We start from the raw sequence: 16,191 nt of genomic DNA, 5'->3' as shown, positions 1-16,191 counted from the left end.
ACACAACTTGTCGTGTTTGGAGGAAAAATAATACTGAGTTGCATCCATCAAACACCATTCCTACTGTAAAGCATGGTGGTGGAAACATCATGCTGTGGGGCTGTTTCTCTGCAAAGGGGCCAGGACGACTGATCCGGGTACATGAAAGAATGAATGGGGCCATGTATCGTGAGATTTTGAGTGCAAACCTCCTTCCATCAGCAAGGGCATTGAAGATGAAACGTGGCTGGGTCTTTCAACATGACAATGATCCAAAGCACACCGCCAGGGCAACGAAGGAGTGGCTTCGTAAGAAGCATTTCAAGGTCCTGGAGTGGCCTAGCCAGTCTCCAGATCTCAACCCTATAGAAAACCTTTGGAGGGAGTTGAAAGTCCGTGTTGCCAAGCGAAAAGCCAAAAACATCACTGCTCTAGAGGAGATCTGCATGGAGGAATGGGCCTACATACCAACAACAGTGTGTGGCAACCTTGTGAAGACTTACAGAAAACGTTTCACCTCTGTCATTGCCAACAAAGGATATATCACAAAGTATTGAGATGAAATTTTGTTTCTGACCAAATACTTATTTTCCACCATAATATGCAAATAAAATGAAAAAAAAACAGACAATGTGATTTTCTGGATTTTTTTTTCTCAGTTTGTCTCCCATAGTTGAGGTCTACCTATGATGTAAATTACAGACGCCTCTCATCTTTTTAAGTGGTGGAACTTGCACTATTGCTGACTGACTAAATACTTTTTTTCCCCACTGTATATACTGTATACTAGCTGAAGAGCCCAGCGTTGCCTGGGCATAGTAACCAACTGTGGTTAGTTATAACAAATTATAATGATTAGATTGCACATAAAAGCATTTCACATCATGTATTCAACACTACAGATTTGCAGCACAAATTAACTAAACGATTACCCAAGTACTGATAGTATTTTATTTTCAACTCATTCAAGAGCCTTTTAATAAACAACATTTTTGTTTTTCCTTTCGGTGCAAAGATGAACAGATTTTTGGCAGTTCCAACTCTTTAACAGATCACGTAAAGTTGACCATGAGAAAAGCATGGAGATTGCAAATCGATCCCTACTACTTTCAAGGACTGTCCCTGAGCATTGTTAATGGACATTGCAAATAGCAGTTGATCTGGAAACTGGAGGCGTTTAAAATCAAAAAACAAGTCAGAGGGAATGAGTGGAATTCTTGGAATGAAAATGTCCTCTCCTTTGGCACATCCTGTTTATGAGCTGTGTATCTAACCCTATCTTGTGTGATAATGTCTGCTGAGCTGTGTACCTAATCCTCTCCTGTGTGATACTTTCTGCTGAGCTGTATATCTAATCCTATCGTGTGTTACTGACTGCTCAGCCGTGTATCTAATCCTATCCTGTGTGATGCTGACTGCTGAGCCGTGTATCTAATCCTATCCTGTGTGATACTGACTGCTGAGCCGTGTATCTAATCCTATTCTGTGTGATACTGTCTGCTGAGCCTTGTATCTAATACTATTCTGTGTGATTCTGTGTGCTGAGCTGTGTATCTAATCCTATCTTGTGTGATACTGTCTGCTGAGCCATGTATCTATTCCTATCCTCTGTAATACTGACTGCTGAGCTGTGTATCTAATCCTATCCTGTGGGATACTGACTGCTGAGCTGTGTATCTAATCTTATCCTGTGGGCCCCACCTTAGCAACTGTATGGTATATACTCTTTGGCGCCATTGCTCTCATTCTTTAAGTCCCCTTGTTCACATCTGGCAGCTGTCAATTTGCCTCCAACACTTTTCCTTTCACTTTTTCCCCATTATGTAGATAGGGGCAAAATTGTTTGGTGAATTGGAACGCGCGGGGTTAAAATTTCGCCTCACAACAAAGCCTATGACGCTCTTGGGGTCCAGACGTGTGACTGTGCAAAATTTTGTGGCTGTAGCTACGACGGTGCAGATGCCAATCCCGGACATACATACATACACTTTTTCCCCATTATGTACCTAGGGGCAAAATTATTTGGTGAATTGGTTTGCGCGGGGTTAAAATTTTGCCTCACAACATAGCCTATGATGCTCTCGGGGTCCAGACGTGTGACTGTGCAAAATTTTGTGGCTGTAGCTGCGACGGTGCAGATGCCAATCCTGGACATACACACATACATACAAACCTACACACACACACACATTGAGGTATGTATATATATATATATATATATAGTATATACTCGAATATAAGCCAAGATTTTCAGCCCATGTTTTTGGGCTGAAAGTCCCCCTGTCGGCTTATATTCGAGTCATATACACCAGGGGGTGGGAGGGGGAGCGGGGCGGAGGTGTCAGGTCTTACTTACCGATCCTGGCATGGTCTCTGTAGCCCCCATCTTCTCTGCGATCTCCCTTCCTTCCTTCAGTGGTCACATGGTACCGCTCATTACACTCATGAATATGCACATATTCATGAGGTGTAATGAGTGGTACCACGTGACCGCTGAAGGCAGGAAGGGAGATCGCGGAGAAGCTGGGGGCTGCAGACACCGTGCCAGGACCGGTAAGTATAGCGATACTCACCTGTCCGGGTCCATCGCTGCTTGCTGCTGTCTGGCATGTCATCTGTCAGTGATGTTCAGACAGCAGAGGGTGTGGTGACGTGTTAGTGCACGCCGCGCCCCCTGCAGTCTGAACGTCACTGACAGATGACGTGCCAGACAGCAGTAAGCAGCGGCACCTGGCCCCAGCGATGGAGAGGTGAGTATGTCATTTTTTTAATTTTTAAATGCAGCAGCGGCAGCACATGGGGCATAAGGTATGGAACATCTTATGGGGGTAGCACATGGGGGCATAATGTGTGGAGCATCTTATGGGGGCAGCACATGGGGGCATAATGTATGGAGCATCTTATGGGGGCAGCATATGGGGGCATAATGTATGAAGCATCTTATGGGGGCAGCATATAGGGGTAAAATCTATGGAGCATATTATAGGGGCAGCATATAGAGGTATAATCTATGGAGCATCTAATAGGGGCAGCATATAGGGGCATAATCTATGGAGGATCTTATAGGGGCAGCATATTGGGGCATAATCTATGGAGCATATTATGGGGGCAGCATATAGGGGTATAATCTATGGAGCATCTTATGGGGGAAGCATATGGGGGCAAAATCTATGAAGCATCTGATGGGGGCAGCATATGGGGCCTATTCTGTGACGCATCTTATGGGGCCATAACCTTTATGGAGCAACATATGTGGCATATTATTCTAGGGATCATCTTATGGGGTTATCATTAACCTTTGTGCAGCATTATATGGGGTGTATTTTGTATGGCGCATCTGATGGGGCCATCATGAACTGTATGGAGCATTATATGGGGCTCCTGATTCAATATGGATATTCAAAAAAAATTAACCTACTGATATCTCAATTAATTTTACTTTTATTGGTATCTATTTTTATTTTTTAAATTTACCAGTAGCTACTGCATTTTCCACCCTAGGCTTATGCATGAGTCAATAAGTTTTCCCAGTTTTTTGTGGCAAAATTAGGGGGGGTCGGTTTACACTCGGGTCGGCTTATACTCGAGTATATATGGTATATATATATATATATATATTGTTTGCATTTTAAAAATACAAAATGGAAAATGGGCCATATACCAGTTAGGGCAGTTGTGCCCTGATAACAGCCCTGTTTAGCATACTTTAGCTATAACTACAAATAGTAAATTAACATTTTCTTGATATAGTAACAACATTTTTCTTTTGCAGAGTGCATCTGGCACTGGATTGGCATTTATTGTCTTTACTGAAGCAATTATTCAAATGCCCGCATCCCAGGTGTGGGCTGTTTTGTTTTTTATAATGTTATTCAGCCTTGGTTTGTCTTCAATGTTTGGAAATATTGAAGGAGTGTTGACACCAATATTAGATCTTAAATTATTTCCAAAATGGATCCCAATTGAGGCTATAACTGGTAAGTTCAAAATAATATCACTAGTACACAGTAAAAACAGGCAGAAAATACATGCAAAAGATAAAGTTAGGCATTTGGATATAATATTAATGTCAAATATTTGCTATTTGTTTTTAAAAAAATTGTGAAGGCAATTTACCATCCTAAATTTCCCAGAATTCTGGAATGATTTGCACCCAAAACAAGCTTACGAGCATACCATGCACCACATTTATTATGTTTTTAGACAAATTGGGCCCTATTCATCAAGACCTGCATTGTTCATGGTGGTCTTGATGAGGAGATGTGTTGGAGTCAGACACTCCGGATTCATGAATAAGTATATACCTCTTTATGAACTAGGAGTGTTAGACAAGTGGTGTGCTCCTTTCTGTGCACTTCACCACAAATCCTACTACAGTCCCTGCTGGAGTAAAATTTGTGGTGCAACAAATGCCGCCCCACATCAATGTGACAAGCAGCGGTCGCCATGCCCCCTGCCCCATGCCACCAAGGCTTGATGAAAAATATCATAACTATTTATTCATCCAATAGGTGGTGTAAAGTTAAATAAAAATGTCCAAAAATATGTCAAATCTATCATCAAGCATGAGCCATTGTAATATTTAGATACACTATATGTAAAAGTATTGGGACGCAGGTTAATCTCCTCAATGCAAAAAATGCAGGTTAATCTCCTCAATGCAAAAGGCATATAAATTCAAGCATCTAGCCATGCAATCTGCCTTTACAAACATTTTTTAAAGTATAGGTCATTCTAAAGATCTCACAGAACTTGAGCTTGGTACTGTAAGGGTATGTGCCCACGATCAGTAATCGCTGTGGATTTGAAGCTGCCTATTTATGCAGCAGACAGATGTTACAGCACGATTTCTAGAAATCCCCATGTCCACTCTCCGTCCACAGACTCTTTTGGATCACCCGCAGAGATGGACATGGTCACATCTCTCCAGACTGCAGCATGTCAATTTCCCTTGCAGAAACACAAGTCACAGAAGAAATTTCACCAATAGAATGATTAAACACAGTGAATCTGCATAATTCAGTGAACGCATGCGGATTCATCTGCGTGCAATAGACTGCATGGCTTTGGACACAGTGAATATGCACTGCATCCAAAGCACTGCTACTACTAGATTGTGTGCACCAGGCCCAATGGGATCCCACTGTTGCAACACGTCAAATTTCTTCATTGGTAAATAATCCAAGATTAACTGTGAGCAGTATTCATGATAAATCAAAGCATTTAGTAACCAAAGCAACTCGGCGATAAGGTGGTAGACTGCAGTGGCGTATCCAGGGGGGGGCAGCCGGGGCAGTTGCCCCAGGCGCAGGCAGCAGAGGGGCGCAGTCGGGCCGCCCGGCCGCCTAATGCAGCGGTCCGCAGTGTCTCCCCCTCCCCCCGGCGGCTGCGTTCTGCCGCTACCAGTCCTGGGAGTCGGCGGTGTTCTCTGTGTCAGCTGTTAAGCTGACAGCTGACTCCCAGGCAGCAATTGTACTTGGCAGACGCCAGTACAATTGAAGCTCTGACCGCCGGGTCAGAGCGACGTCAGCAGCGTGATCAGGTCATGTGATCACGGAGATGGGGCTTAATGTGGGAATGGGGGTTAATGAGTGGAGATGGGGGTTAATGAGTGGAGATGGGGGTTAATGAGTGGAGATGGGGGTTAATGTATGGGGATGGGGGTTAATGAGTGGAGATGGGGGTTAATGAGTGGAGATAGGGGTTAATGAGTGGAGATGGGGGTTAATGTGGGGATGGGGGTTAATGAGTGGAGATGGGATTAATGTGGGGATGGGGGTTAATGAGTGGGGGGTTAATGAGTGGAGATGGGGGTTAATGTGTGGGGGTTAATAAGTGGAGATTGGGGTTAATGAGTGGAGATGGGATTAATGTGGGGATGGGGGTTAATGAGTGGGGGGGTTAATGTGTGGAGATGGGAGTTAATGAGTGGGGGGTTAATGTGTGGAGATGGCGGTTAATGTGGGGGGGCTAATGAGTGGAGATGGGATTAATGTGGGGGGTTAATGAGTGGGGGGGTTAATGTGGGGATTGGGGTTAATGAGTGTGGGGGTTAATGAGTGGAGATGGGGGACTAATGAGTGGAGATGGGGGATTAATGAGTGGAAATGGGGGTTAATGTGTGGAGGGGTTAATGAGTGGGGATGGGGGTTAATGTGTGGGGGGATTTGAAGTGGGGGTACATAATGTGTGGGGGGATTTGGGAGTAGGGACGAGGGGTTATTGAGTGGGAATGGGTGTACTTAATGTGTGTGGGGGATTGGGGATGGGGGGATTTGGAGTGGGGGGTACATAATGTGGGGGGATTTGGAGTGGGGGTACATAATGTGTGGGGGGATTTGGGAGTAGGGACGAGGGGTTATTGAGTGGGGATGGGTGTACTTAATGTGTGTGGGGGATTGGGGATGGGGGATTTGGAGTAGGGATGGTATTTAATGTATGTGGGGAGATTTGAGGACACAAAATGAAGAGTATGTATGGGGGATGGGTGCAGACAGTAAGGGGTGCGAACGGGTGAATGCATGTGGACACAGTATGGGGAGTCGGGGATATGTGTGAGCAGACAGTATAGAGAGTGAGGGGGTAAATATATGAGGAGACAGTATGAGGAGGGAGGGGAATAGTGTGAGGCGACAGTATATTGCAGATATTTGTATTTGGGAGCATTATAATGACACGTCTATCGTTAAGGGCATCGTATGGAGATTTGCTGCAGAAGACCGGAGAAGATGGAAGTCTGCAGAGACGGCTGTGGATATGAAAACTCATCATGGGGTCTGGACAAGAAGAAGAAAAGGAGACCGACTGCAGAGACGACGTCATCTATCAGGTACCTGGATGTAAATATTTGTGATACTGACTTATTCTCATGTTTTTATTTATGTTAGGAACATTAAAGGGGTTGTCCAGGTTTGTGCTGAGTCTGCAGACATTCTATGTGACTGCAGACTTCTGAATTCTCACAGTGCTCACTGAACGCTGTCAGGATTCTCTCTTGCCGGTAATTTACATACATATGGTCACATGCTGACTAGACATGTGTGGCCTCACTCAATGAAAATGAACGGAGCGAGACCGGGCACGTCTAGTTGGAATGTGGCCAGAAGTATACAAATCACATACTTGTGCTGACATGACTGTATATCGGCAAGGGAGAATCCTAAAAGTGTGCAGTGCATTAGTTGTGAGAATTCAGAAGCTGCAATGTCAGGATTCAGCTCTGCAGGTTCCAGTAGTCATCACATGGACACTTCACTCATATGCGATTTTCATAGTTATGGTCCTGTGACAACGAGCTTCTCTTCCTGCTTTCAGTTTTTTACTGAACATTGAGAGCATTAGGGAGAGCAGCTCGTGGGTACATGACTAACTGTGCAAGTCGCATATGTACTTGGGGGGGGGGGGGGGAGGGGCGCCGAACCAAATTCTTGCCCCGGGTGCCAGAAAGCCTAGATACGCCTCTGGTAGACTGTGTAAAGTTCCAGCATTGGGTTGCTGAGCGCTGAATCACATGGCTGCAGCAGGGCTTACTCATTGACTGCATAGTTCCAAAGCTTCACTGGCATTAAAGAGGTTGACTGGAATGAAGGTACAAGTCTGCAATCACTAAGTGATGGCATCAACCATACTTGATACACTTGCATTGAGCGAGGTCACATGGGTCTAGTTGGCACATGACCGCACATATGTAAATCACATACTTGTGATCACATACTGGCTGCTCCTGATGTCAGCACCGTAGAATCTTTAGGGTGTGTGCACACGCTGCGGATTTTGCTGCGGTGTACAGTACCATGATTCCCTATGGGAATCAAAAACCGCAGTGCAGACGGTGTGGAATTTTCAGCGCGGATTATCTTCGGTTTTCAATCCGCAGAAAGAATTGACATGTCAATTCTTTCTGCGGATTCTGCTGCAGTTTGCCATCTCCTCCATTGAGGAGATGAAAAACCGCAGGACAAAACCGCAGAGCAATCTGCAGGTAAAACCGCAGGTCTTTTGACCTGCGGTTTCACCTGCAGATTTTACAAAATCCGTGCGGATGAATCTGCACCACAATCCGCAGCGTGTGCACACACCCTTACAGCGTGCAGTGCACACAATGTGAGGATTCACAATCCTGCAGTCACAGACTAATACCCTAAGGCAGGGCAAACTCTTTAACATAAAGCATATTGCCACTGGACTCTGGAGCAATAGAAATATGTTCTGTGGAGTGCTAAAACATTCTCCTCTATCTAACAGGCTGATGCACAGGTCTGGTTTTGACAAATATCAGGAGAATTTTACCTACTGTACCTGACTGCATTGAATCATATAGCGTGCATTGATCTAATAAATCATGCCATGGTTGTCATCAAAGGGTAACATACAATATCAAAACAATATTTGGAAATAAGCAGAGGTACATCTCTGTCAGACTATAGACCTAGATATAAACATACAGCTCTGGCAAAAATTAAGAGACTCCTGCAAAATCTTCAGTTTGTCTGATTTTTCTCTTTATAGATATATTTTTGAGTAAAATGTAAATTGCTCTTTTATTCTATTAACTACTGACAACATGTCTTCGAATTTCCATGCACAAAATTTTGTATTTATTTTCAGAAAATGAGAAATGGTCAAAATAACAAAAAAAATGCTGTGGTTGCAGACCTCAAATAATCCTAAGAAAACAAGTTTATAATCATTTTCAAACAACACTAATGTTTTAACTCAGGAAAAGATCAGAAATCAATAGTTTGTGGAATAACCATGATTTTTCATCACAACTTTCATGAATCTTGGCATGCTTTCCACCAGTCTTTTGCACTGCTTTTGGGTGACCTTATGCCACTCCTGGTACAAAAATGTAAGCAGTTCTTTTTTTGATGGTTTGTGACTATCCATTGTCCTCTTGATTACATTCCAGAGCTTTTCAACGGGGTTCAGGTCTGGAGATTGGGCTGGCCATGACAGGAATTTGATGTGGTGGTCCTTCATCCACACATTGATTGGCCTAGCTGTGTGGCGTAGCCCATTGTCCTGCTGAAAAAAACAGTCCTCAGAGTTGGGAAACATTGCCTGAGCAGAAGAACTGTTTTTCCAGGATAACCTTGTATGCAGCTTGATTCATACATCCTTCGCAAAGATTAGCATGCACAATTCCAGCCTTGCTGAAGCATCCCCAGATCATCACTGATCCTCCACCAAATTTCACAGTGGATGCAAGACACTGTGGCTTGTACGCCTCTCCAGGTCTCCGTCTAACCATTAGACGACCAGGTGTTGTGCAAAGCTGAAAATTAGACTCATCAGAGATGAGATGATTACCTCACTCCAGTTCTCTATGGTCAAATCCTTATGGTCTTTGGCAAACTTCAGCCTGGCTCTCCTTTGCGTCTCATTGATGAAAGGCTTTTTCTATTTTTACATGACTTGAGCCCTGCCCCTAGGAGCCTGTTATGAACTGTTCTTGCCATGCACTTCACCCAAGCTGCCATTTGCTATTTTTTTGTAGGTCACTTGATGTCATCCCTCGGTTGCTGACTGACATTCGAATAAGATGATGGTCATCCCGGTCAGTGGAGAGTCGTTTTTGCCCTCTGCCGGTCTGTAGCTTTGTTGTCCCCAATGTCTGCTGCTTGACCTTGTTGTGATGGACTAATGTCTTAGAAATTTTAAGGATGGAGGCAACATGACACTCACTGTATCCCTCTACTAGTAAAGCCAGAATTGAGCCATTTTTTTCCTCACTCAAGACATTTCTTTTCAACTCCTTTGTCATGGTTAAAAGTTATTTTGTTTTTTTCATTCCTATTACTTTTGGGATATTACTAGCACTTGTTTTGCCATCCAGCTTGTCCTATTGCAAGAAGATTGTGAACAACACAACAGAGTATTTTATAATTTCCTTCATTAAATAAGATTTAAATAAGTAGAATGAGGTGTACTCTGGTTGGAATTCAACTGACACTGGAATGGAATGGCTGTCAGACATGTAGAGAAGCTGATTTTTGTAAAACTGTGCAGTGGTCTCTTAATTTTTGCCAGAGCTGTATAAAAATTCCTAGGTCACTTACTGGAAATTCAATTCCAACTCACTATAAAGCCAGGTTCATATGGTCATATTGGAAATTGGACCAGTTACGCCTGTAAATTATGGGCGTGACTTTTTCTGTGTGCAGCTCTGTTTGCTCAACTGCATTTTTGATGGCTCATTCTATGCTCTCTGTGTGAGCTGCAAGTCTTTTTTACAGTATAAGCCTATGTAGCCTTGTTCTGATGCACCATAGGCTTATATTGTAAAAGCCACTTGCAGGTCATGCAGAGTGCAGGGTGACCCGGAGGAAGAGATGTAAGATCAGTGACATCACTTATAAGAGGAACAGAATGGTGCTGCATCCCTAAGAAGGCGGTGTGGTAGATAAGTATATTAACACATACATTTAAAGTGCTGAAGAGCAGTAGTCATGATCAAGGTGCTGTCCGGTTACTCTCTGGCAGCCTCCAGGTGTCTGTCCTCAGGAGCCACCACACACAATTCAGGGGGCACCAAGTTCATTACAAAAGGCAAATGTTTACTGGTCTGTTCAAGTTCATCAGGTGGTGACAAGTGGGATAGGGCTGTAAGGATTCTGGATTTTCCTTTGTGCCTGTTTTCCCTTATCCAAGATGGAGTCTTGTATCTCGCCTTGTCATAGAACTTCCTGTCGTGATTATTTAAGTCTAGGCCATGTGTTCCTCTTTGCCAGAGTATTTTGTTGCTGTTGGCTTCTGAGTTCCTGCCTGTCTACTGGTGGGCTCCCTGCTGCTGCTGCTCGTTACTCGGTGCAGTGAATCTCCTCGTTTTGCTTCATGACACACGAAAATAATGATAAAAAATCCCAAAATAAATAATCATTACTTGCAAAAAATAGTTTTATTAAATATGTGAGGGTACAAGGAAAGGGAAGGGTTTCACCAAAATAGCACATACGAGAAAAAGGGGCACTACAAGGACTATCAATAATTACAAAGTAGATATAGCATATAGTCTATAAACATATTGCACATTCCCCATAAAACTACACACAAAACATAAATATACTGCTGAATTATAAAGCAGTCATAGCACAATAATCAATAGTATGTACCTGATCAAGTAGCAGGGAAAAAGTCTAAGAGCGCCCTCCCCGACGCGCTGCTAATGTGGTACCGTAAAAATGTGCTCTGGTAATGGCCTTTTTTCAAAACTGTGCTCTGGTAATGGACTTTTTTTCAAAAATGTGCTCTGGTAATGGCCTTTTTTTCAAAAATGTGCTCTGGTAATGGCGGTACCACGTTAGCAGTACTACTCCATTGGGACCCTCTGCACTCCTGATTCATGAGCCCTCAATGACCATAAGTCACATCTTGGTGGGTCCTTTTGTATGAACATAATCCGTCTGAAGAAGGTCTAATAAAATTTAATGGGATTATGAATAAATACAGAATTATTATACATTTTTGAGTGCCGGATTTGTTTTTGCATTTATGTATAAAGGGGTTGGTCACCCTCATCTGAGCACCTGAAAAAGAGGAGTGACGTGTTACATTACTCTAGTTATTTTTACCACAACCTAATAAGTAACTCATCACTGTCTCATCAGTGTCTCAGCCGCCATCTCATGCAGCCCTCAGATTATGTAGGTAAAAATTCCTGACAGATTCCCATTAAGGGGTTCTTAATGTATAATTTTCTCACTGATTTGTATTCCTAAATATATAACCTCTTCTCGACTGGGTCTTTTTTCTTTTTAATTTTTGCCTTCCCTCTTTTCAAGAGGCATATCTCTATTTTTCTGTTGATAGCTTTTGTGCAACACCATCCATTTTATTATGTCTTGTACTGGAAAGATGGAAAAATCCAAGTAACGTACTTCAATATTGTAGAAAAAAAGCACAATTGCACAATAGTTTTTTTTTTTCAGTTTGCAATTACAGCATTCACTAGATTATATAGAAATAGATGGTAAAAACGACCTGGCAGTATGGTTCTCCAGGTTAGAATGATTATGGTAACAGCAAACATGCATAGTTTTTTTTTTTTATTTAAAGGGGTTGTCCAGGCTTGGGGCTCAAGTCTGCCTATGTGAATATTCACAGCGCACAGTGTGCTTTTTTGTTAGGATTCTTTGGCCTCAGACCCTGGCAGCCAGTGGGCACATGACCACAAGTATGTTTTTTGTGACTATGTTGACTATTTTAATTAAAATTGACTTTCAGAGTCAGATAACAACTTAAGCCACTTTGTATGTTAATGACTGCGCCTCAATTTTTTGAATCTCACAAGTGTCACTTTATGAGGCTGTAAGGGGGTGGCGTTGCTTTGGACCATAGAGACAAGCTGCCACTTTAAGAGACAGCATCCCCCCTTGGTTAGAGCAATGGGACATTCTCTCTCCCCTGCTGTAAAGACTATGTGGTTTCTTCTGCCAGCACTGGAGAGGGAAGGGGGGCTTTTGTGTGTTCCTCTACACTGCATTCCTTGCCTGTAAATAAATTAACCCTTTGTTGCTTGCACCTCATCTTGTATACCATAGTCTCCCTGCATTGTGGTGGTCCCCCGGCCATCTCTTCAAGTGGCGCTGCGAGCAGGGTTACTGTCACCAAGATGCAGGTAGCAGGTGGCAATGGCGAGAGTGCTAGTGTTAGTAGGCATGCTGTGGGCATTGGTGGAACCCCATGCAAGGACACTCCCTATGGGCACCATATTTAGTGTGCTTCCAAAGTTTGATGGCAATAATATGCCCCTGTCTGATTGGGTGTCCCGGCTGCAAAGAACCCTGAAGATTTATAACATCAGCACAGACCTTGAAGTGAACATTGCATTGACTGACTTGGAGGGAGAGGCCCATAAAAACATTTGTCTACAGTCGGAACACACCCGTAGTACCCTGAAGGAGCTAGTGAAATTCTTGAAAGAGATCTACGGTGAGATTGCTAGCGTGGGACACCTTCTCGCCAAATTTTTCTCTAGACTGCAGTGGGAAGAGGAAGGGATCTCCCAGTATGCGACAGCACTGTAAGAAGTGTTGGCAGAAGTGCAGAGAAAAGAGAAGGAAGGGCTCGGTGGCATGGGCTCCAAAGAGGAGAGCACTGTCTGAACGAGTCCGAGCAGATTCGGCTCTTTCATTCTGTCAAATTTTGGCAGAAGCTGTGTCCCGAAGCAAGAAAGACAGTTATGCATCTAGGGTGATGCGTGTCCAGGGTGCCAATACCAGAGGGGACCCAAATTATCAGGAGGCACTGGTCCAGGTAGTGCAAGACTTGCAGCGGTCTCTTATCAGTATGCAAGACAAATTAACCTGGATGGAGCAAAGAATGGGAGAACAACAGTCTGACCCATCATACTCATATTACCAAACTTCGGCCTGACACATAAGGGATCAGTGGGTGCAGGCTCCCTCCCGTCAGACATCGGAGGCACGAAGACAGGCCTGGGGTGCCCCTCGGCGGAGAGGAGGCATCCAATGCTGGGAATGTGGAGGACAAGGGCACCTTGCCAGAGACTGCCGGAATTATGCTCAAAGTCAGCCACAGCCACCGTTAAACTACCAACCCCTGCAGTAACACGGCACTCTGCGGGGGAGGCAAGAAGAGAGGCCGCTCCTTATCATGAAAAATATTTGATTGCTGGGCGTCCCATCCTGTGTGCCGAATTTCAGGGTGTTCCAGTGGATTGCTTGATAGATACCGGATCACAAGTGACAATGATGCCAGAATCATATTTCAAACAGCATTTTCAGGCCCTGGCCAAGCCAGAGAAGGAAACATTGATCCGGTTGTTTGCTGCCAATCAACAACCGATCCCAGTCACAGGAGTCGTGTGGATGAATATTCGAATGTGTGGGCAAGAAGTGGGAAAGAAAGGGATCCTGCTAGTCCATGAGCCCATCAAAAAAGAGGTGACTGTAGTACTGGGAATGAATATCCTACGAGAACTCGATCAAATAATGTTTGCCAAATGGGGACCCAGTTATTGGAAGAAGGCTGCTACACAGAAGCCTACTCAAGAAGCCCTTCAGCGATTGATCCACGTCTGTGGGATGCAGAAGAGTGTGCCATCTTATGAAATGGTAGGTGTCATCAGGGCCCCAGGGAAAGAGCCTGTAATCCTGCCTCCCAAGCGAGAAAGTATATTACACCTTGCAGTGGGGACTCATCACAACCTTGACGGGCTGAAGGTGATTGTTCAGCCTGTGCTAGGCGGAGGAGCAGACCAAGTAGTCATGATAGCTCATATGATAGTGGAAGTCCAGCGAGGACACGTCCCCATCACAGCTTTGAACGAGGGCCCCGGGGAGGTCAGCTTGCTGCGAGGGACAGATCTGGCCCAGGTGTACCTACATATGGGTGAAGTGGTGAGTCAGAAGGAGATGTCTTTATCGCTGATAGAAGGTATGAGGTGGACTCTGGCAGTCGCTGTGGGGCCCGAAGAGACTCCATCCCCGGAGTGGAATGGGCGGGTCATCCTGGATCAAATGGAAGTGGATGTGAAGGCCCTAGGCCCTGAGCATGTGCAGGCGATAGAAGCTATGCTGTGGGAAAATCAGGCCACATTCGCTTGTCACGCCGAAGATTTTGGCTGTACCGAAGCGATCACACATGAGATACTGACCGGGGACACTCGTCCAATTCGGGGACGATACTGGCAAATCCCACCCAAGATGTATCAAGAGGTAAAGACATTACTCGGGCAGATGCTAGATTCAGGAGTAGTGCAGAGTAGTCAGAGCCCCTCGGCGCCCCCAGTGGTGCTCGTCAAGAAGAAGGATGGGACCATCCAGTTCTGTATCGATTACAGGAAACTCAATGCTTGCACTGTGTGAGACTCATACTTGTTACCCCGCATTGAGGAATCCTTGACAGCATTGGGGAAAGTCAAGTATTTCTCCACCTTGGACCTAGCAAGTGGATACTGGCACGTAGCTGTGGCAGAAAAAGACAAGGAAAACACCGCCTTCATCCTGCTTATGGGATTGTTTGAGTTTAACCGGATGCCCTTCGGGCTCTCCAATGCTCCGGGCACGTTTCAACGGCTGATGGAAAAGTGTTTGCGAGACTTAAACTTTAAGGCTACACTGATCTACCTGGATGACATCATTGTGTTCTCTGCCTCGTTCGAAGACTATCTTGCCCGGCTTGGACAGGTACTTGGAAGACTGCGGGCTCATAATCTGAAGGTGAAGCCAATAAAATGCCACCTCTTCAAGAGAGAGATCGAGTACCTGGGCCACAAAGTGTCACAAGACGGGGTTCTACCCTCACCGGAAAAAGTACCTGCTATCCAGAACTGGCCAGTCCCTCGAACAGTGAGGGAACTCCAGGCCTTCCTTGGGCTCGCCGGGTACTACCGACGGTTTGTCAAAGATTTCGCAAAGGTGGCGGGTCCCCTGAATGAACTACTGAGAGGGACCGTCAGAGTGCCGAAGACCCAGTGCATCCCATGGGACCAGAGGCAAGATGAGGCCTTCCAGGCTATAAAGAATGCTCTTACTTCAGCCCCGATTTTGGCTTACGCAGATTTTGATCAACCGTTCCTGTTGTACACAGACAGCAGCCTTCATGGACTTGGTGCAGTACTTTCCCAAATACAGAATGGACTTGAGAGAGTCATCGGGTATGCTAGCAGGTCCCTGTGAGACATCGAAAGAAATCCCCACAATTACAGTTCTTTCCTGTTAGCGCGCCTGGCCCTGGTGTGGGCCATGACAGAGAATTTTGTGGATTTCTTGGCAGGGACCAAGATTCAAGTTCGAACGGACAATATCCCCCTGGCCCACCTTGAGAATGCTAAATTGGGGGCCCTGGAACAACAGTGGGTGGCTCACCTGGCCAAGTTTGATTTTACCATCCTTTATCGCTCTGCCACTGAAAATGCAAATGCCGATGGCGAGTCACGAGTGACAGTGGAAACACTAGTGGGGGATCTCGATGAACAACTCGAAGAGGAAGAAACCCCAGACTTCCGTAAGTTCAGGACCCCAGTGGTTTCTGTCCAGTCAAGTAGGGAGGCCTGCGCGCATCCCCGATCTCTGGGGAGAACCAATGAAGAAAGGGGATGTGTTGTGAACTCATTTTGTGGTCTACCAGTTGTGAGTTCTCCTTCCGGGCTCCCTCTGGTGGTAACAGGAGGTAGTGAGGTTGATTTAATTAGTAGAGATCTGCCATCTGATGATGAGGATAACGATTGGATCTCTGGAATCTCAG

General features: G+C 44.9%; 1 protein-coding gene across 1 annotated transcript in view; it reads left to right on the top strand.

Annotated features, from left to right (window-relative positions):
- LOC141099802 (sodium-dependent neutral amino acid transporter B(0)AT3-like) overlaps window positions 1-16,191 on the top strand; it is a 1,161,745-nt gene that overhangs the window by 951,653 nt on the left and 193,901 nt on the right. Inside the window, exon 10 of the mRNA XM_073587870.1 lies at window positions 3,752-3,956. Within this exon, the coding sequence (XP_073443971.1) occupies window positions 3,752-3,956 (205 nt within the window). The remainder of the gene's footprint in view (window positions 1-3,751; window positions 3,957-16,191) is intronic.

Source organism: Dendrobates tinctorius, unplaced genomic scaffold, assembly GCF_039654945.1.
Source record: "Dendrobates tinctorius isolate UK_male_01 unplaced genomic scaffold, ASM3965494v1 ptg000102l, whole genome shotgun sequence".
Taxonomy (NCBI): domain Eukaryota; kingdom Metazoa; phylum Chordata; class Amphibia; order Anura; family Dendrobatidae; genus Dendrobates; species Dendrobates tinctorius.
The sequence above is the reverse complement of the archived record's forward strand: the minus strand, read 5'-3'. Positions and strand labels throughout refer to the sequence as shown.